Source organism: Vigna umbellata, chromosome 5 (genome assembly GCF_029865625.1).
Source record: "Vigna umbellata cultivar VRB3 chromosome 5, Vumbellata_1.0, whole genome shotgun sequence".
Taxonomy (NCBI): Eukaryota; Viridiplantae; Streptophyta; class Magnoliopsida; order Fabales; family Fabaceae; genus Vigna; species Vigna umbellata.
This window is the reverse complement of record NC_142169.1, coordinates 53890163-53912251: the sequence shown is the minus strand read 5'-3', so window position 1 is coordinate 53912251 and position 22089 is coordinate 53890163. Positions and strand designations below refer to the sequence as shown.

Below are 22089 nucleotides of genomic sequence, written 5' to 3'. Positions count from 1 at the left end.
GAGAGAATTACTCTAGCGATAACAGATAAAACAGAAGCTGAAAAAACTTTAAAGAGAAATTGAAAACTCAAAAAAAAATAATTTCTAAAACTTTAAAGATAAATTAAAAACTCTAAAAAAATATTTTCTAAAAAGAATATGTTTTAAAATAATAGAACCCTTTTTTTTTTTAATTTTATATTTATATTAAAATATAATTATAAAATAGTTGAATATCACTATTTTAAAAACACTATTAATTTTAAAATACTATTTTCTAGATTGACACCGATTCCATTAATAATAATAATAATCTTCTAAAATACTATTTTCTATATCGATACCCATTCCACTAATAATAATAATAATAATAATAATAAAATCTTCTGCTTCATTATTTGTGCCCTTTCGATTTCATGCATAAATAATAGTAAAATTACAAAAAGAGTTTAAATCTGTTTTAAAAGGCCACTCCATAATATTACATCAACGAGATATTCCAAAATGAATAATCTATAATAGTTAAATGCTATTTTCAAGTTATACATTTCATAATTAACTGTTCTATAAAACCCTTTATTACGTTCCAATAGTACATACACACAACGACAAATCTGTGTTAATTCTTTCTGAATTGTATCGATGCTTATAACATTGACTGATTAGTTACTGGATCATCACCACCACTCCTGCGCTTCATGAATTGCAGTTCTGCTAATGAACAAGCCATCTTGCCACAAGAGATGCGTCAACAATAAAAAAAGATGCAGCTAAAAAAACAAGATTAAAAGGAGAGAGGGTCTACCTAGATAATTTTTTAGAAAATAAGAACATTTTAAAAGCATACCAAAAAAAAGCTTTACCAACCAACTGTTGTCTTAGTTATGAACAAGGTAAAATATTTATTTTACTAGGCAGATTCTTAAGACTAGTGTAGCTTTGGTCAGTAGTATTCATCAATAGTACAAACCCTACAGATTCTGTTTATGTATAAACAAGTGGCAGCGGACCAAAGCCTAAATTGACAAATACAAGTTTTATCTCTTCATATTGGATATGTTACTGCCACTTTCACTCAACAAAATGTACAGATGAAGCAACATAACTAAGGTTATAGTATACATAGCCAAAACTATCACCAAGTACTCAGGACTACTCATCAATCAAGCTTCAACCTTCTGGCCTGTAGATAGGGCCTCATCTTTAACTGCATCGTCTTCGTTTTCTTCATCCGCTTCATCAGCTAGTTTTGTCAGCTCTTCCTGAATCATGAGCTTTATAAATGCCTTTCTTGGGGCCAGATCCATATCAAATTGTTTGGCTGAAAAGTGAAAGCAATTTACTTAGGCACTTAATTTTGAGTTATGATATAATGTTTCTCATTTTCATAAAGTGTCAAATTCTTACAAATAGAAAAGAGCTTTTGTAAATTTCATGTTTGAGAATACAAGCCACTTCATGATTCAAAAAACAGAAGCATATAGGTAGGTACAAAAGAAGAATTTCTTCTTAAAGGCCCAAAAGTAGCATTATCTTATAGTCGCAAGTCAGAAAAAGTATAATAACTATAACTACGTGTTCAAGGGAAAAAAGGGGGAAAGGATTAATACCAAGTTTCTTCAGAATGTCGGTAAATGTAGCCTGCAAAAGAGAAAAAAAAAAAGTCTCAATTTTAGAGAGAAATAAAGAGAATATTCAGCAGAAGAGACTAAAATACAACACTGCCATTGTATTGTTCATGGCTATATACACTATTCTTTTATAGCAATACATGGTCTGCAAAAATGACAAAGAAATGCATTCTAGCAATAGCATCATAACTACAACATTCAATATTACATCTAAGAATTCTTCAAATTCCACTTGCAATACAAAGGACATGAAATGCTGCCACATTCCGTCCTGCCAAGCGTATAATGCACACTTTTAATCATCCATCTAGGTGACTTGACAGATTATGCCAATCAAAAGTATCAACTACTACTAGGTCATGCCAAATCTATCCATAAATTGGAGGAAAGGTAAGTATATATCTTAATTGGTCTAGTAGCAGTGACAGAGAAAAGGCAAAGATGTCGTAGCTTAGGATTTTTGTCAAGGTTTCAAGGAGAATGAGAGTATCTCAGACAAGAAAGATACATTCTGAAGTAAAACAATAAGCCCATAGTTTTGATGTGGTTTATGTATGTATTTACAAACAACAAGGCCTTTTGCAGCTAGCTGGGGTTACTCACATAGATCAAACGATTCTCTTCTTGTATAAATCATGTTTATAAAAAATTTATTGACTTCTAAGTCCTTCTTGATCATTTCACCTATAACTTCTCTTGATCCTCTACCCCTCCTAACAATTTGAAAATCCCCCATCTAATCCACTCTCTTTATTGGAGCTTCTACAAGTCTTCTCCCCACATGCACAAAACTCCTAATGCAAGTTTCTACCATCTTTTCTACAATAGGTGCTAACCCAACCTTTTCTCCGCTACATTAATATGTCCACCGACATTCTTATCTTTTCTATATTTGAGATTATTTTATTGCCAGCTTTCTTTGCCTGACATTCAATTTTATACAAGATTGCATCTTTAGCCATGCATTATACATAAAAAATATAGTCACTGAACTATTTGCAATTTATTTAAATATCTTACCGTATTGAAGTCAACTTCTTTAAGAATTTCACATATTGCATCATGTAACTGATTATCAGTGGGGCTCGATTTCTCCTTCTTCTTGTCTCTTCCTCTAGTAACCTTTTCTGCTTGATACAAAAGAAATATGTTTTACAATGTAAATGGGAAGAATATGATGACACCAAAGTCATTATCATTTTTTTTAATTCACATTTAAACTAGTCGAAATGGAAAAATAAATGAACTGACTAGAAATACCTGACTATATAGTTAAAGCTAAAAATTACTTTTTATTATAACACAAAAGGCATTCAAATCAGAACATTTTCAGATGATAATCTACCTGTTTTCTCTATGGAGGAAGGCTTAGTGGGCGTCGATGTCTTCTGCTTTCCTCCTTTCTCATTTTTCTTCTTCCTTGAAACCTTTGGACTTTCATCACTATCCTCATCAGACTTTGAGAGGTTAGATGATGATTTCTTTGGTGTTCTTTTTGGTGGTGTGTGAGATTTGTTGGCAACTGGAATTTTCTCAATTTTACTTCTCTTAGCAGATTCTTTCTTGGCGGATGATGCTTTAGAAGGTTTTTTCTTTCCTTTCATATCTTCAGATTCACTCCCAGAATCACTTTTGTCTTCACTTTCAAATTTCTCTGATGTTTCATCCTCAGGTTTGTCAGCAACACCATTTTCATTTTCCTCATTTTCCTCATTTTCTTCATCTGACTCATCTTCTGTGTCAGAAGCACTCTTTCTCTGCACAGCTAAAGAATCTTCATTTTTCCTCCGACTCTAAAGAAGACATGACAAAAAGTTTAATAAAACAAATGTTGACACTATATTTTGAAGAAATATGGGATTAGATTAACATGAAATGCTATCTAGTACAAAGTACTGACACAAATCATACCAACAAAAAAAAGTACTAGTTACCACAGCATATCCCAACACAAGCTATTTTTTGGAGGGCTATAATAGCAACACAGATTTGAACCTAAGAACAGTGTAGTCAAAACTGTGAGTATATTAATAATAGGATTGTATGAACTCACACCAGTGTTTACTGTCCGTGGAATTTGAGTAGAACCTTCAGATCCACTCAAGTGTAGGTTGGTACAACCCAAAAAAAAAAAAAACTGTTTTTAAGCTGTTATTTAGTGAATCAAACTAACCCCCCTATTGTCAAGGGATGAGAACAGCTTGTCATTCAATTGGTCAAGAACAATTCTGTTGTAGTAAGGGTAGCAATGCAGAGTGCAAAGGAAGCAAAAGGGAAATAAACATGTTAGTCCAAAGGAATGCAGCATTGATATTCATTCCACTGCAAGACTTGACTTTGGAACGCAAAATTTATAGTTCATTCCTGCAGTAAACCGAGTGAAATATTACCTTGGCAGAACGTCTTGAAATTCTCCCAGATCTTGATGAACCCCGTTTTACAATACGCTTGCGCTTTTTTCCTTTACTGGGCTGATGATAAATTAATCATAAATAGTAGGAATAAATACCATGACCAGAATATGGTTGCCTAGGTAAAAAGAAATTACCACAACATAATAGTAAAAAAATTGATAAACAAAACAAAGAAAACCTTCTCCTTTTCGGCAAGCAACACAGTTGAAGTTACATGAGGGGCAACTAAAAAGTCTATCAGCTTAGCAATGATATCTTCCTGCATCGATAGAAATTTATAAGCAATGATAGGGCAGTGTCGAATGGTATTAGTAAAAAATGTATCAATAAGGCTTAACAAACACACCTTCCTCATTGTTGCCCTGTTAACTGTTATGTCAAGCACATCACAGAATTCCAGTAACCTCTCCTTATTACATTTGTCAAGTTTTTCTTTTACTTTAATCATTTGCTTTTCCTGCAGTAACAATTTTTGGACTTCAGAACCTTTGACAGAAAAAGAACTTCAAACAGAAAAGCATGAAATCAGTGAAAGAAGTTACCACCCACAAAACCTACAATTATAATATATGCTACAGTTGCATGTTATGAGAACCAATTTTCATATTATGAAAACTAATAATTACCTCATTGTCATGCCAAACAAAACCAGAAAACCTTGATATATTACTCTTGATCTGAATTGCCTGCAAAAGGGTAAAATACCAGAGTCATGTATAATACCATTAGTGTAACTTTTCTAACTCGGGTAAGTTTTTATTTTTTTAACTTTCTACAATCGAGGCAATCACCATTCTATATCCTGAACTATAGATGTCGCATAAAACATAATAGAAAATAAAAATAGAGGCGGTGTAACAACTGTAACAAAAAACACAAATAATTAATGAAGACATACCTTCCCTCTCCTTCCAAAGAGAATTGTATGGAGAAATTTGAAGGTATCATCAGTCTTCCTTCTGGATAGCTTAAAGGCCACTAGTGCAGAAAATGCAAGAGTGAAAAAATTGTTAGCTGTTCTGAAGTAGCAGAAACATGCACGCATACTTCACAGCATAATGACTGAATATAAAATCATGAATTAATAAACCCCCCCGTGTTTCAGGTAACAAATTACTATAATTTCATAATCTTCAATCGACCATCCCTACAAATGGCACATTAACATAATTAGAAAAGTATATTAATATGTATCTGGCCAATTTCTTGCCTGATAATATGTTAAATTCAAATCATACTCACATCAAGATTTCCTCATAAACCTAAAAAGAATGTGGATTGCTTGTGTAAGTACATTATGCATTATAACTATATATGCTGGCTTGAGTATATACAGAAGGGATTAAATAGTCATTACTGAAGAAGAATTGAAGAAAGGAAAGCACCATACCATTTGGTATATCTTTTAAAGGTATGCCACGTCCCTGCAATTTGAAAGAGAAGCTGTAAACAAATTAAGGTACAATAAATGCATAACTAAGGGTAAATATTTCACATGTCAAACTGAAAACAATTACCTTTTCAATGCGAAATTCTTTGGTTGCATCTTTCTCAATTGATGTTACCAACCTCTCAACTAACTTCCTCTCTCGCACAGGGCGGTCAATAGTAGGAGTCCTTGGTTCTATTTTCTTCAGTTCCTTTCTTTTTTCTTTATCTTTCTCCCCATTGATCTTCTCTCTCCCACGTTTTTTTGATCCTTTGTTAACCTTATTATTCTCTTCCTTCACTTCTTTTAACTTATCAATATTATCCTTATCTTTGTCTTCATCCTGGTCCTCTTCCATTGCCACTTCAATTTTCTCCTTTTCATCACCCTCCTCCTTCCCCTTACTGCCATCCTCTACTTCCATAGCATCTACTTTTGGTTTCTCAGTTTCCACGTCTTCATTTTTTTGTTTATCTTCCACTGTTTCTTTAACCCCAGTGTCTTCATCCATTTTATCATTCTCAGATATATGAAAATCTTTCTTATCCTCCTCTATTTCTTTCAATTTATCACCTTCTGTATCTTCTACTATATTTTTCACACCATCAACTTCCTTAACCTCTTTAACTTCTTCCAAACCATCAACTCCCTTATCCTCCTTGACTTGTTTTACACCATCAACTTCCACACCATCCTTTACTCCTACATCATCAACTTCCTTATCCTCTTTTACTTCTTCAGCCCCATCTTTCTCATCCTTGTATACTCCATCCACCCCATCTTCTTTCTTATCCTCTTTCACGTCTTCCACTCCATCTTCTTTCTTATCCTCTTTTGTGTCTTCCAATCTACCTTCTTCCTTATCCTCTTTTGCTTCTTCCACTCCATCTTCTTTATTATCCTCTTTTGCCTCTTCCACTTCATCTTCTCTCTTATCCTCTTTTGCTCCATCCATTCCATCTCCTGTCTTATCATCTTCTGTTTCTTTCTTATCCTCTATAGCTTCTTCCACAACACCAACTTTCTTGTCCTCTTCTACCTTTTCCACATTATCAGCTTTCACATCTTCAATTTTTTTTACGATATTATCTTTCAACTCTTTAATTCCATTGTTCGCCAAAACTTTTCCTTCGTCAGTTTCCAAGTCCTTTTTCTCAGTACTTCTATCCAAAGTTTTCTCCTTAGAGTTCTTTCCATTTGAATTAGTCTCCGAAACTTCATTCACTGGTTCTTCTTCACCCATACTGATCTTACTTACAGTATATATACAAAATCACTATTTCCTAAGCACACTATGCTCTACACACAAGTGAAGCCTACCTGGAGACAAATATTGTTTTTCAATTGTAGCAGCAAGAAGAATAATAATAAATAAAAAGGAATGAGTATATATACCCAAAATAAATCAATTTTAAGGAAAGCATGAAAGTCTGCCCTCCTCATAAAACCAGAAAAGGAATGCAGTTGTTGATAAACAAAAGATAAAAAACGCAATACTGAACACTTGAAGGAGTTAAAAGAAAGAATAACATCTGAATATTCATTCTGCACCCTTTCCAAAGAACAAAACACCACATAAAAAAGGTAACCCTATTCATCCAATTCCCAAAACAAAATTACCTGAGCAAAGCAAAACAAGATGGCAAACTTTAAAACCTCAATTTTGTTCTCATGTACATCCAGTGATAACCTAGAATGTCAAGCTTAACCCAGATAATCAAATCAAAGAAAAAGTCCCAGCTTGGAGTACTTTTTTCAACTTTAAACCCCAGGAATTGACTCCAGAAAATACAGAGAAGCAAATTTTTCAACATAACAGTATTCAGCAAGGAAATTGAAAGAGAAAATTCTTACACATTCAGTTGAAAGAGAAGGAAAGAACATAACTCACTTTGTTTGCCCATCTTCCCCTGTTTCTCTGCCACTCTCAGTAACAAGTAAGTGCGTAAATCCAAGGTTATTTTCGAGAATTTATATCTCGGACTTCAAATCAGATTTTAAATGCGGTTAAAAATTGTCACGTAAGACGCCGAAATTCGGATCCAACGGCTCCCATGGGTTTTCCAGGCGTACGTGCAAGATCAGCGGTTGCAGTTTGAAGTTCCTTGTGTCGTGCATCGTCGTATTGTGATTTTTAAATTGTTATTTTATCCGAAATTATTAACTATAACTTGTAGATTTTGCATTATTTTTCAATGAATTGAAATATTTTGCTAGTAATGAATGATAATTGAATGTACCGACACAAGAACACTGCTCCTCAATTAATGCTGTCAAAGTTTAAAATTAAGAGGATAAATTAGATGATAATTAAAAACTTAATGGTTTATAAATAAGGTGAATAATGGAAAGATGTTTTATTATTTGATAATTTCGAAATTTGTTACTGTACTTATTTTAAAATAGTTTTTATCCGTGCTTTAAATTATATTAAATGTTTTAATGTTTTGTAATTTTGTATCATAAAAATGACATCTGACAATTTTGAGTGAGTGAAAGTAAAAGAATTAATAAACACAATACTCAGTAACATTTAAAAAATATAGTGAAAACTTTCACCAAACTTGTCTATTTTAGATCAGAGAGCTTTTACGTAACAAAAAAATTGCAACATAATTTGTTTGTCTTTATTGAAGGCTATTAATTACAATTTGAGGTTGTTATTATAACTATGTTTGACAGTTTTAGAAGGAAGGATAAGAAAAAGTTGTAAACTCAATTTTTCCTACTAATAAAATATTAACCACTAACACTGATATAAAAAAACATATAATTTCATATATCATTTACCACATATCCACACAGGATCACATATCTACATGAAACATAGAGAAGTATACATACACAAAATCATTTGTCGCATGCATTCCATTCATACATTTCTTTATCCATATAAAGTTATCTTCATACTACTACTTGTAATATATAATATTTCATAGAACGCAATTTATAAACTAATATTTAAATATTTAAATAGTATAAATAATGATTTTACTATTACATATTTATGAATCTACAATAAATAAATAATATTAAAATAATAATATAAATATTTTATATAATGACTAGAGGAGAAGTGAAACAAAGGAGTTTTAAGAATGATATTTATCGATCTTTTTTTTTCATTTTCAGAAAAATAAAAATCTTTATTAATTAAGATTTTAAAGTAGTTTAGAAAAATTATTTAATCAATAGAGTTTTACTTGTACAAATTGTTTTGAGATAAGAAAAACATATATAAAACTATTATTATAATTAGATTATTTATTTATATTTATTTTTGTTATTTATTTCAAATAGTGAGATGTTATTCATTTTATTTGTTATTTATTTATCATTCTTATTTATATTTATTTTGTTTAGTGAGTCTTTATAACCTCATTCTTATTTATATTTATTTATTCATTTATTTTATAGTGAAGTGTTTTTAATTTCACTTTTTTATTTACTTGTCTTTATTATTTTATTTAGAGATATTTTTTAACCTCATTTTTTTATTTACTTGTCTTTATTATTTATATTTATTTTATTTAATGTGGTGTTTATAACTTTATTTTTTATTTACATTTATTTGCCTAATTATTTTATTTAATGAAGAGTTTTTAACCTTATTTTCTTATTTACTTGTCTTTATTATTTCTATTTATTTTATTTAGTGAGGTGCTTATTTAATATGACATTCTTAATCTCATTTGTTTTTTGTTTTTTTATTTATTCGTTTTGATTATTGTGATTTATTTTATTTAGTTAAGTATTTATAATTTCATTTCTATTTATATTTAATATTTATTTGGTGAGGTGTCAATGATCTCATTTTTTATTTATATTTATTTTATTTGGTAAGGTATGCATAACCTAATTTTTTTTGTTATATTTATATTATTTTGTTTAGTGAGGTGTTTTTAACCTTATTTTTATTTATTTATATCTTTTATTTCAATTTATTTATTTAGTGAGATGTCCAATTTTACATGTGAAATATTTGAACACAAAATAAAACTTGGTCATTCGTGACATAAATTGAGAGAATTAGTAAATTGGTTGAAAAAATGGGAAACCTTCCAAATCGATGTAGAGACTTTTAAGTCTATTTTCTACAACACCCTTCACATGGATAAGATGCAGCAATGTGACATAGAATGTTCATGAAGATAATAATTTTAACTTGAAAAGAGAAATTCAATTTAGTTTGAAAAATCAGAAGAACATAGCTGAGAAGTTTGAAATTCTTAAGTGAAAGAGATAATTCAAGGTAAAGGTTATTGGATGGGTGCTAGGAGGCATAATACCTAAATAAAAAATTTTATTTTTAGAAATAAAGTATATAATAGTTGCTTTGGAATTGGAGTGTCTTGTGTGACTGATAAATAGTTGAAATTATTGTATTGATATATGTTCAATAAATTATTTGAATAAGGTTATCTGTAAAGAGAGATGGTCATATTAGTGTAAGGTATATATTGGTGTAGGGATTATGACGTTAATTCATCTTGACTCTACCAAACTCTCACACTCATATAGAGAATGTGATTTAGGTGGTGAGAGTCGAAGGAGGTTTCTAATCAGCTAGATCGATATGAATTAATATTATAACTTAAACGATGGAATGGAAGTAACCCTATCATGGTGGCTTTGTGATAAAGATGGTGGTTATCAGACAATGAGTCTGTTATTGATGATGTTGAATCTATGGTATTAAAAATTGATGTCAGGTGCAAGACTTTACCAAAACATCGATATTATATTTATACTTCTTCGAAGCTAGAAGTCCTATAAATCTATTTGTGTTTAATGTTGAACGATTTATAATTGATTGCAACTTTATTGATATGATATGAAATGCATGACAAAATTTCATAAAAATAAAGAAGCTTATCCTTCGTTTTTTATTTGTTTGTGATTTTTCACCTACAATGATCGTGTGTGTGTGTGTGTGTATATATATATATATATATATTATACATGAGCAGAGGATCAGGTGAATGAACTTGTAGTTGATAGTAAGGAGTAGTAGTGAGGATGTGGGATTTTATGTTGTTATATATCTCATTTGTCATAAATCAACATAATTAACATCATTTTTGTGAGTGATATTCACTTGAATAAAAATCATCTAGAGAAGGTCAGAAACTCCAAAAGACAAGTCCCATGTATAGGCTTTATTTTCACTTAAACGAAAATAAACTTAAGAAGAAGTGTAAAATAAGTCCTATAAAGAACACAAAAAATAATCAAAATAGTTCTCAATGTCACATTTACTACATCACACTGATAAAATAGCAGAGTATAAAATTGACCTAAACATGTTATATTAACATCACAATAACACATTCGGATCAAAAACAGCGAAAACAAAATGAAAGAATAATGTGCGTACCTCCTGTTAGGATAAACTTAATTTTAGGGATTCATTAAAATCTTATTTTATTAGTTTTGGGTTTAGTAATATTTGATTTGATTTTGATAGAGATAAAATAGATATAGGTAGTTTTGATTTTCCTTTTATTTAGGAGAGTATTATTTTATTTTATTAATATAAGATAGAGATAGATTAGGTAGATTTTATTTTAAGTTAGTTGATATTCTATTGTTAGTTTTTATTATTTGTACTTGGCCCAATGCGCTATTTGCACCTATTTAAAGGTTGCCAAGGTCAATGAAAAATAACCCCAGTGAATTGAAGAGTATTATTATTTATGTAGGTCAGGTTTTTCCCAACACCTCCTATCATTGCAATTTTGTAATCCAAACACAGACAACTTTGTTTTTCTATAAGATGGTGTGTTTTCTGAACAGAGGAGTAGGCTTAGTGATCAAAACTAAGAGTATCTCATTCCCTTATATGGCCATCACAGGTTCAAAATAAATGGGCTTTACGTTTAAACAAAATTAATAACTGCTCCATAACCTCTATGCAGTTAAAATGATAAAAATAATGGCTTAATGGACCATTTTATGTTCTTTAAAAATAGGAACTAAAAATGCTATAATATTTATTTTATATTTAAAATAATGCTAACACACCATTCTAACTTTTTCCCTTCCTTACTCCATCCATCTCTAAAATTTTTCCTCCATTTGAGGTTTGGGTTGTAATGAACTTATACTGATTCTTTTTTCAGATTCACTTGTACATTTAAGTCTTAGATATTGAATCATGTCAGTCTTTGGTAGGACATACTTAATATGTGTCTTGTGGAAGGTGTCAATTGATATTTTATTTGTTCAATATTCTTGATGTATAGATCCATTTGTGGTTTATGTGATTTTTGTATGTTAGATGAAAGTGATTTTTTTGTGACTTGTTAATTAAGATATATCTTTTTACACATTTTTTTAAGTTAAGAATTTATTTAAATATCTTACCTTTCATGTGTTGTTGCGATGTGACTTGTGATTATTCTATTATGTAGAGTTGTGAACTTGACCCATGACTTATGGGTTAGTCCTAGCCTACCCTTGAAAAAGCCACCTTATAGGAGGTCCTCTCATGTAGGGGCCAAAAAAACCCCAACCCTCAAAGTCTTCTCTCAAGTGGGTTAGGATCAGGATTAAGTTGAATTTCGGACTACTACAAAACTTTAATTAACTCTTAGAAATAATATCATTTATGTACACATAAAAATTATATATTGTTGTAATTTTATTTATTTAAATCAATATTTTTATATCATACTTATTATTATGTTATTAAATAAAATATATAATATATAGTTTAATACAATTATTGACTATAATTTATTTATTAATTTTATCAATTTCTTAGAGAAGAAAATTTATAACATTTAATAAACTAGTAAGTAGTACATGGTCATAAATTCCCAAATATGACACTAGAAACATGGATTCTAGTCAAAATGTGATAATATTTGATTAATTCTAATAAAATTTATATTATTCTTTTATAATTACTAAATATATATATTTATTATATATATATATATATATATATATATTATGATTATTAAAAAGAAATAAATAATGGATACAATTTAAGTATCAATTTGGACTATACATTAAAGGAAAGAAAAAAAAACAACATATAATAAAAATATCCATAAACTTATTATTCATAAATTTATTATTTTAAATTTTCAAATTGAGATGTCTTATTTAATTTTGATACAGATGAAATTTTCACATAACAAAAAATTAAATGACTATCTTATATCAAGAAAAATTAAATATATTTAGCCAGGATTTCAACATCCTATGTTGGTGCATAATTTTTCTATATAAAGAAGCAACCAAGTTTATTGACACATCTTACAAAATTTATATTAATATGAGATGTTTGTATATAGTTATTTGACAAATTAAAAACATTTATGTTTGTGACAGACTATGAGTTAATTGTATTTTTTTTTGTATTCAAAATGAATATTTTTTTTCTTAAAAAGATGTTTATGGACTAACTATAACCTAAATAATTTTTGTAAATATTTTGATTTTATGAACTTTTTGAATAAGAGGCTTTTTGCCCTTATGATTTTTTTTTGTCTCAATCCATGTGACTCAAAGTCAAACTATGTGAGAGGAACTAAATTGACATATTTACTATTATATAAACAAACATATATAAGTATATAAATACAAAAATAACATATATGGACAAAAATAGAAATTTTTAATTCAAAATATCTGTATTTATGTATGTTTGAGATTTGAGTCGTGTTATATGTTTTGTTATGTTTTTCTTGGTATTACGCTCAACATTTTCATCAAGAAACAAATACTATTATATTTCAATTTCACATTTCATAGCATCACTAATTTCTTCTTAACTAAAGAAAAAGACTACCTTAAACTCCAATTACATTTAAACACCACATTTTGTCAACAGTAATTAGGAAGTTTGAAAATTTCTAAATATCAATCCTACTCAAAACTCAACGATGTAACAAACTTTGTCATATCACTACCCATCTTAAAACACTTACGTTAATACAACATGTAACATATCATCACAATTTCAAAATAATCGAAATAAGAATAACTGTCAGCTTCCCTGACCTATTTTTAAACTTCTCAAGAAAAAAAAATTGAAAGTTTTGTGTCTTATTTCACAAGCAAAATATATAATTAGAAACTTAAAGTAGCTCACATTTAATATTGAAACCTTACCATACATGCAAATGGTTTCAAAATTTAAAAAAGAAATTCAAAATAATTGAGAGATAAATAAGATTATAAAAGTACTTACGTCTACAAAATAAATTACTACGTAATTATAATTTTAAATTTATATAGCAACTGAACATTTTAAACTTTATTATTTTATAATTATTTTTACTAAACAACTGTTCTTCAATCTCATGAAATATTTGCTTTGCGTTTATCTTATGTACATGTTATTGCGTCTCTTCCTATCGATCTATAATACGGTATTTCTTTTGTAAAAAATAATGTTATGAGTCACATTCTTGGATTTCCTAAAATTATGTATTGTATCATTCAAATGATTGTTCAATTGTATTTCAAAGGTTTGACTGGGTTTGATTCTTGACACATATATATAAAAGTAGTGTTCGTGCACTTGTCAATAACTACATTAAACAACTTGTTACTTTTAGCTAAAAACATATTATGAGTAATCCATAAGAAATTTTTATAAATAAGTAATTTTACTCCTTATAACATATGATAAGTTGGAATGGATCATCAATATGCTCTTCCAAACATGTTCTTGATACATAGAAGAACTATATTAGCTTTTACTAAATTATTTAATATGGTAATTACCATATTAATACATATTACTCTTTTATATCAGAAAAATATATATAAGTATTTTTAAATTAGTTTTAATCAAACAAATAAAATTTAATTATTTACAGAAATCATAATTATCAGAATTCACAATTTTTCTATTATATTTTCTTTTTCTCTTATCAAATACTCACTTTGAAATAATTTGATTCTTTGTTGGAGATAAAGATTAAAAGTTTATTTTGTTACATATATCTGTTTTTTAAAAGTTAAAATTTAATTTTAATGTTAATATTAATAATTCAAATAAATTATACTTACCTATATGTCTACAACTTTATTTTATTTTTATCAGGTGACACTGTTTAACAATTTCCCAATCATGTAGCCACAAAAATTATACTTTATATAATAAGATATAATTTTACATTGTATTAATTAGATAAATTTTTCTTTTATTAAATTAAAATAAATTTACTATTCAATAAAATAAATAACTATACAATTTCATTATTAAAAAAGTAGTGATGTAATTTTTATAGTTAACAGATAACTCATAATTCTTAATTAAAATACAACTAGGTAACTTCTCAACTCTGATCCTTATATAAGAAAATATTATTTTTTATATTTTTAAAATTGTAAAAATTATGTTTTTTTACGATCAGTAAACTAAAATTATAAAATATTTTCTAAATTCAATTTGATGAAAATGTTAATATTTTAAGATTATTTTACATTTGATTATTTAGTTTTACTATATTTTTGTGTTTACGATTGAACTATCTAACTATATTACCACTAGCAATAAAAATGCCAAGTTTATTAGCAAGAACAAAATCTTGCTCAACATCAACAAGAAGTTAAAATACTTAGATCAATCACTGAGAACACAATCATCTTCAAAATATGCCAATTCCTGCTTCAATCTGAAATCTGCATTCCCATGGAAATATCAATCTCAATCAAGTTTTCATCCTCATTCATGTCATTGAATTCTGCTAAGAGCTCCATTAGGCCTTGCTGCTTGAAAATGGAATCTAGCATGAACTCTGGCAACTTAGATTGCACCTTTTGCTTAGGATCTTCATTCAAGTCAGGAAAGTGGCTGCTTGGAAGGTTGATTTCAATCAGACTATCCTCTTCATCCTCACCCTCATAATCATCAGAAGCCAAGCTATCAGAAATATCCTCATTTTGATTTCCTTTCTGATGCATCTCAAAACTTTCCTCCAATATTGAGCCATCACTGCTTTCACTATCTGAAGGAAGAGAATAATCTGACAGCAAATCATCTTGTAGCCTATGGTCTTCAATATTCAGCTCAAAAGTTCCATCCATGATAGAGAAGTTGCTGCTTTCACAATCTGATGGAAATAAATAGTCTGAATGTGCTTCAGATTCACCATCCTCATGGTTCTCTGCAGTTCCACTTTCTTGGTTAACCTCACTATGAGTAACATCCAGCAAAGGCTGTAGCCCATTTTGGATTAGATTTTCATCTTTGTCCCTTATTCTCCTTATCAGTTTGACAAGTAACATGGTGGATAATAGAGCAATTTGTATTGTGAGAAGGAAAGGGAAGGATTTAGAAGTTGAAAAGAAAAAGTATGATATGACCAGAACAAGAACCATGGTGACAGATGGGAAAATGACCAAATTGGAACATAGCATGGAACAGATTTGATGTTTATATGCTTTATCCATGATCATTGACTCAGAATACACTCACTGCTTCAAGGCCAAAGACTTGAAGCTGCTTCAAAAAGTGTGCAAATTTTGATGAAAAAAGATGCTTAGATCTGTAGGAAAAGCTGCAGGCAAATACCTCAAATTTTGTTCAAGCTGAAGTTTTTTCCCTTTTACACTACCGATTGTGACATTGCAAGTCAGAAAATTCTTCACAAACTAAAAGGGTATCTTGTAGAGTGGGATGCCAAAGGAAGCTTTAGCAAAGTTGGCACACTTTCTACTCTTTCCTCTATGCTGAATTAGCAAATGGTTACCAAAATGTCAAAAAGGTTGCAAAGGAGGGAAATTTTTACCTCATCAATGTGACAAATGATTATAAATTCAGCTCCAAACAAAAGTGTTTCTAACACTCCATACCTGAAATGGATGAGATTTGGCACTATCACTGTTGAATGCTCAATCTGGATACACCACTGAGCAATCTTATCTGCAACTGCAATACCCAACTGCTGTTACTGCTATTATTTTCTGACCAGACCATAATCTGTTATCATTATTATCCTCTATTGATTCTCTTGGAGGTAGCAAAGCTGTTTGTTGAACACCAACATTTACAAAACTCAATGTCTTGAAGTTGCTGAATGCATGTGACGGACATGTCTGACCCTCCACATTGTCAGACCCTTCTAAACAAATCTCCCTGAGGTAAATCAGTACTTTCGTTTTCTCTAAGCCAAACATAAGCTCTTTACAAGAATGTCATAATGCCAAAATTGGCAACAACAAAATTCTCAAAAAGAACACCTTTTTTTCCACCTTTCCAAAGGCGTGCAAATTGGAACATTTTTCCTGGAATCAAGCACAAGTTGAGCACTTTTATGACTTTTTATTTTTTCCGACAAGGTGTCAACTAATACATAATAAATACCCTTAAAATCCAGCACAACCTTTTGTAATAATTAAGGACAGTCAACAACTTTGCTCACGCTACCTTTTCAGGATTGAAAGGTGTTAAATGAATAATTATAAGTCTTCCAACATTTCTATACAATTACTCTTATTTGTTGGTTTTAGAATAACTTATTATAGTCTCTTAAATTTATTTTTGGTTTTCTAATTTTAAAATTGTTATTTTTTAATTCTGTAATTAAAAAAAGTTATTTTTTGTCCTCTGTTTAAAATCCTTGAAAATCAAATAAATGATATTTTAAAAATATAATAATTTAAAAATAATAAAACTCAATTACTATAATATTAAAAAGTTTTAATATAAATAGTTTTGTTATGAACAAGTATCATTATTTTAAAACACATTATCTTTTTATAAATAGTTCTTTTACTCTGCTCGTTTAATTGAAAAACTAAGGCAGTAGGATTGATCTTTGGAGTGAACTCTTCAATTTGGACCAATTAGTTTCTCCATTCATATAATTTCAACCCTTTTTCTTGGTCTTTTTATGTTATATGTTACATGTGAGTCTTCTTTCATTTGCATGAGTCTTTTTAGTCATCTATAAGAGTTTTTTTTATTAGTGATCATATCTGTTGGTATCTAGAAAAAAATATCTCTTTATTTAAAACTTGCAATACAAGGGTACTTTGCTCACTCTTTTCAACACTTGATACTTAAACACAAAACACTCCCTTGCTTTCTTTCTTATTCTCGGTTGGTGGTCTATCTTTTTTGAGGTGTATATCTCTCATTGACCTTCGTTCTTTTATATAACCAACCATCACAGTCACAAAAATCACTATACGGACCACCACATCACTACCAATTAACATTTTAGGGGGAAGAAAAAGCTGGTGTCGTGGAAAAACTTGCACATACAAAGACTTCTCTCCTTCCTTTTTGAAATGATTAAAACCACGTGGGACCGATTAAAGTTTATCCCACCATAATTGTATGTCCTGATCGTTTTTGTGTTGTTCCCAAGTATGAATAGAATATCCTATGAGCTTGAAGGTATGATAATGTTAATTTTTACTATTATCTTAGCCACATTTTATTAACAAAATCAACTCTTCTCTAGCTTGTAACCTTCTTAATCATCATTTTTATCTTATTTTTGTAAATATTCCTATTTTGGGTACACTTATTTAAATATTATCCCTAATTCCCCATTTTTTGTGTCTAATTTTGTGTTAGGAAAATCCTCTACCAAATAAGAGAACTTGGTAACCTAGAGAAGCTGGAAGAACATAACATATGAGAGTTCTTGAAGTCTAGGTGACACTCAGCGTCACCTCCTTGCCAACGAGCAACCACTTTCCATAGAGCAAACAAAGGTCACACTATTGAGCGCTAATTCCATCGTTGAGTGCCAGCTTTCCATAGAGCAAGACCTAAGTTTATGAAGATTAGTGTTGAGCGGCAGAGTCCTTGCACTAAGCAACACTTTTTTGATGTGGCAAGTTTTCACCCTATTTCTTCTTGTGGCTCGAAGGAGGTTGGGTCTTTGGATGGTTGGAGGCACGAAATCACTTCCTAGAGCATAAGGAGGTATGTTAGGGCTTGCAGAAGCAACCCTTCCTTCTCTTTTGATCTCCTTCATCTTCCATCTTCCATTTTGTAAGCATGTGCTCTCCATGGAGATGGAAAGCCAAACCCATCTTGTTGGGGATAGATGTAGCCACTAAACTCTCTTGTATTTTGTAAATAGTTTGAATATATATATCCCCATTACAATAAGAATATATATATATATATATATATATATATATATATATATATATATATATATATATATATATATATATATATATATATATATATATATATATGCCTATGCCATTAAATGCTAGTTTTCTTGTTCCTATGCTTAATGCTTATTGTAATGGGGATATTCATAGTTAGATTCGTCATTCATTAGGTATTGGGATGAAACCTAGACTTGGAACAAGATACCTAATGGAGCTAGTATCTAAGGAAGGAGGACCATTAGTTGTCTTAAATCTTAAATCTTAAAACGGGTTTGCTTGTTAAGTGTTCAAGGGATTGACCCGTAGTGAGGAAACCTTATCTCTTTCACCTAAGGGATTAGGGCTTGAGTGTTCTTGTGTGTTGACTACAGTGTTTTGATGGAGAGGAGATGATTTTGCATATGCATGAGAGCAAAAATGGTGAAATCTACCTTCAACAATGACATTCTATACCATTTTTAACCCTTTTCCATTCCTAAATGTCTTCAACCTCTAAAGTCCAATCTTTATTCTTTATCAATTTATTTATTTGTGCATAATCATAAATCATGAATTATTCTTTAGTCTATATTAGTTATTAATTGTACAATTATCTAGTATTACATGAGTTTCTTAGGAAACGATACTTGATTTTACCATTTTATATTACTTGAATAATTTGATTCGTTTGCCGATGAGTTAACAAGGAATTTGAGATTTTTTAGAGAAATTTCATCCGTCTTATAGTAAGGAAAACTAATTGCATAATATTTTATGTAATTGATACCTTGTAATTGCTAATTGTATGATTGTAAGATGATTTTCTTCCATGATTGAGTTCTGAGATGAAATATGATAGGTTGAATTGATATTACGGTTTTGTTTTGGCTTACTTGAATTGTATGATGAAATTAGGAATGTTGCTTGATTAATATTACAAATAATGTTGTTTGAATTAGTGAAGGTTGTGTAATTTGAATTTGGTATGCTTTAGTATCTGTGTTTGCTATTGGACTGAATATGTAGGGTTGGAATGACATAAATTGGCATAATTATGTTATGCAGAATTATATAGACTTGTTGGACAAGAATATACTCGTTGGACGAAGCCAAAGTTAGATAGTTACTGACTTAGTGGTCATTGGGCGAGGATATACTCGTTAGGCAAAGTAAAAGTCAGAGAGCTACTTACTTGGTGATCGTTAGATGAGAATATACTCGCTGGGCAAAACCAAAGTCAGAGAGCTCACTGACTTGATAGTAACTAGGCAAGACAAGTCTTGTTGGGATACTTTTTGAAAAATTTAAGTCTGTGAGTTCCAATTATTGTTTCGCTAGGTGAGCTATTTGGCTGTTGGGTGATAAGTGTGATAATTAACTATTATTCACACATATTAGAACCCCTTATTGGTACTTATATCATGTGTTTTGTGTTGAATTCCATGAAAAGATGCAAGATTTGTATATAGTCTTCATAGACAGATTTAATTATCTATTTTTGGTTTATTTTGTAGGAAATTGGAAGATTAGAGAAGAATAGAGAGTTGCTGCCAGAAGTTGCTAGCCTAGCCACAAACACCACTAGCCCAGCTAAACATGAACTCTACCCAACCAGAAAGTCTTGCGGCCCACTGAGTAGAGCACCCCTAGCCCAACGAGAGGATTCTGTGGCCCAACGAGAATGCACTTTTTGGAGAGGGTTTTAAAGTGTCGAGAATGAAAGAAAAAAAAAAGGAGTTTTAAATGTGGAAACACAACTGAAGCTTAGGGACGCGGTGTGGAGGCATGACTTCACTTCTAGAGCTCATGGAGGTTGCTTGGGCATGTGAGAACATCATCTTCTCCTTCCTTGGATCCCTTTCTTCTTTCATTATCCATTTTTGTAAGCTTTGAGGTTCTCCATGGAAATGGAGAGCCAAACCCATATTGTGAGGTGATTTTGTAGCCATTGAACTCTCTTGTATTTTGTAAATGATTTGATTATATAAATTCCTCTTGTATTTTGTGGATAACTCGATTTGTGATTTATTAGGTTTTGGGAAGAATCTACTGAACCCTAGACTTGAAACAAATCTAGTGGAGGTTAGTGTCTAGGAATGAAGTTTGACCCATTAGTTGTCTTAAACCCTAGGTCCTAATTCGGGCTGGCTTGTTAAGTGATCAAGGGATTGATGCTTAGCTAGAAAACCTAGGTTCTCTCACCTAAGGGATTAGGGTTTGAGTATTTTAGAGGGTTGACATTAGTATTTGATGGAAAGGAGATGTTTCGGTGTGTGCATGAGAGTAAACCCAGTAAAATCCTCCCTAACATTGACATTCCGTACCATTCTTGATCTTTTTCCACTCCTAAGTGTCTCCAACTACCAAAGTCCATCTTTCCTTGTAATTTTTTATTTACTTGCATATAGTTGTAAAGTCATGAACTATTCATTAGTCTAGATGAGTTATTAATCATACAATTAACTAGTATTACACGAGTCTCTTGGGAAAACGATACTTGATCTTACCATGATTTAATTACTTGAACGATTTGGTACGTTTTTCAATGAGTTAATGCTAGGTGAGTGAGCTTTTAGGCACTACTCACTAAGCAAGTAGATATTCTCGCTGAGCGAAGTTACAAAGCCTTTTGTTTTCATATATGTTCTGTAATGATAAGTTTAATGTATGATATTGTGAATGCTAAAATGATAGTTGGTTTATGATGTTTATCTAATAATGATTGATAAATTAAGGGATAAATATGCATGCAAATAATGATGTATGGATGGTGATGATGAGCTTGTTAATGGATATATATGAGAACTGTATGTGTTTGACGTAATTCTAGGAATCTCGTGGGGAGATTCGATGGTAGCATTTCTTTAGTGTATATGTTGATATATGGATTCAGTATTGTGAGTTATCATGTTCTTTTAATAATCATCCAATCTCAAATAGAGATGAGTGGGTATGTAGTGAGAGGTGTAGGAGGTCCTAGTCTACGAGCTTTACCTTGACCAAAGATGTTGGCAAACTAACCTTGTGTGTGGTAGCTTAGGTGGGCCAATTATTTCACCACTACAAGTGCATAACTCACCAGAGTCTGATATCAATACATGTATTTGAATAATTGAGTCTATTATGAGTGTTTATGTATGTTATGGATGTTTTTATGAATAAGTGATGTATGTAATATCTCTATGCTTGTTTATGAAAACTCTTTTGCACATTAGCTTAGCTTGTTATTTCTTTTGGTGTTTCTCGTGTTTTATTTGTTTCTTTTGCGAGATCAACTTATTGGTGTGAGCATATGAGAGGTAAGTGTTGATGCATCTATGGTGGAGGACAGTGATGCTATAGAGTATTCTTCTTTACCGTCTACTCGTTTTCTTTAGTTGCTTTAGATCTATTTGCTTATTAGAGTTATATTTTTTAGATAATTATATTAATACCGTATATTATATGTTGAGACTTTGGTTTCTTTATCAGTCTTATAATGTCTTCTTTTATTAATTGTAAGCTACTGAAATTGGAATGGTACACTCATAACTTTTACTTACACAACTTATTA

The 22089-nt window shown here is 30.4% G+C and overlaps 1 protein-coding gene and 1 pseudogene across 5 annotated transcripts; both read right to left on the bottom strand.

Moving 5' to 3' along the window:
• Positions 1-852: 852 nt before the first annotated feature.
• LOC124825536 (DEK domain-containing chromatin-associated protein 1-like) lies at positions 853-7486 on the bottom strand. 4 transcript variants are annotated; one of them, XM_088116097.1, is made up of 12 exons: positions 7345-7486; positions 5542-6773; positions 5415-5448; positions 4923-5002; positions 4651-4710; positions 4371-4481; positions 4203-4283; positions 4001-4081; positions 2956-3403; positions 2631-2737; positions 1590-1620; positions 853-1300 (listed from the first exon to the last, which is right to left on the bottom strand). In XM_088116097.1, the coding sequence occupies exons 2-12, from the start codon at positions 6694-6696 to the stop codon at positions 1143-1145; spliced, it is 2346 nt and encodes a 781-aa protein (XP_087972223.1). In that variant the 5' UTR covers positions 6697-6773; positions 7345-7486; the 3' UTR covers positions 853-1142. The 4 variants fall into 4 exon arrangements, with proteins under 4 accessions (XP_087972223.1, XP_087972226.1, XP_087972224.1 ...); XM_088116100.1 differs by having other exon boundaries at positions 2956-3367; XM_088116098.1 differs by having other exon boundaries at positions 7308-7435.
• A 7497-nt stretch (positions 7487-14983) lies between these two features.
• On the bottom strand, positions 14984-16719 carry LOC124825534 (uncharacterized; annotated as a pseudogene). Its single transcript, XR_015779835.1, has 2 exons — positions 16272-16719; positions 14984-16148 (listed from the first exon to the last, which is right to left on the bottom strand). The product of XR_015779835.1 is annotated as an uncharacterized LOC124825534 (transcript).
• Between the last annotated feature and the right edge of the window lie 5370 nt (positions 16720-22089).

Excerpts from the sequence above, each read along its gene's own strand:
- LOC124825536 (XM_088116097.1), bottom strand. The coding sequence starts at position 6,696 with ATGGGTGAAGAAGAACCAGTGAATGAAGTTTCGGAGACTAATTCAAAT. Across the intron at positions 2,738-2,955 it reads TTCCTCCATAGAGAAAACAG|AAAAGGTTACTAGAGGAAGA; the intron begins GTAGATTATCAT and ends TGTATCAAGCAG. Across the intron at positions 1,301-1,589 it reads CGACATTCTGAAGAAACTTG|CCAAACAATTTGATATGGAT; the intron begins GTATTAATCCTT and ends TTCACTTTTCAG.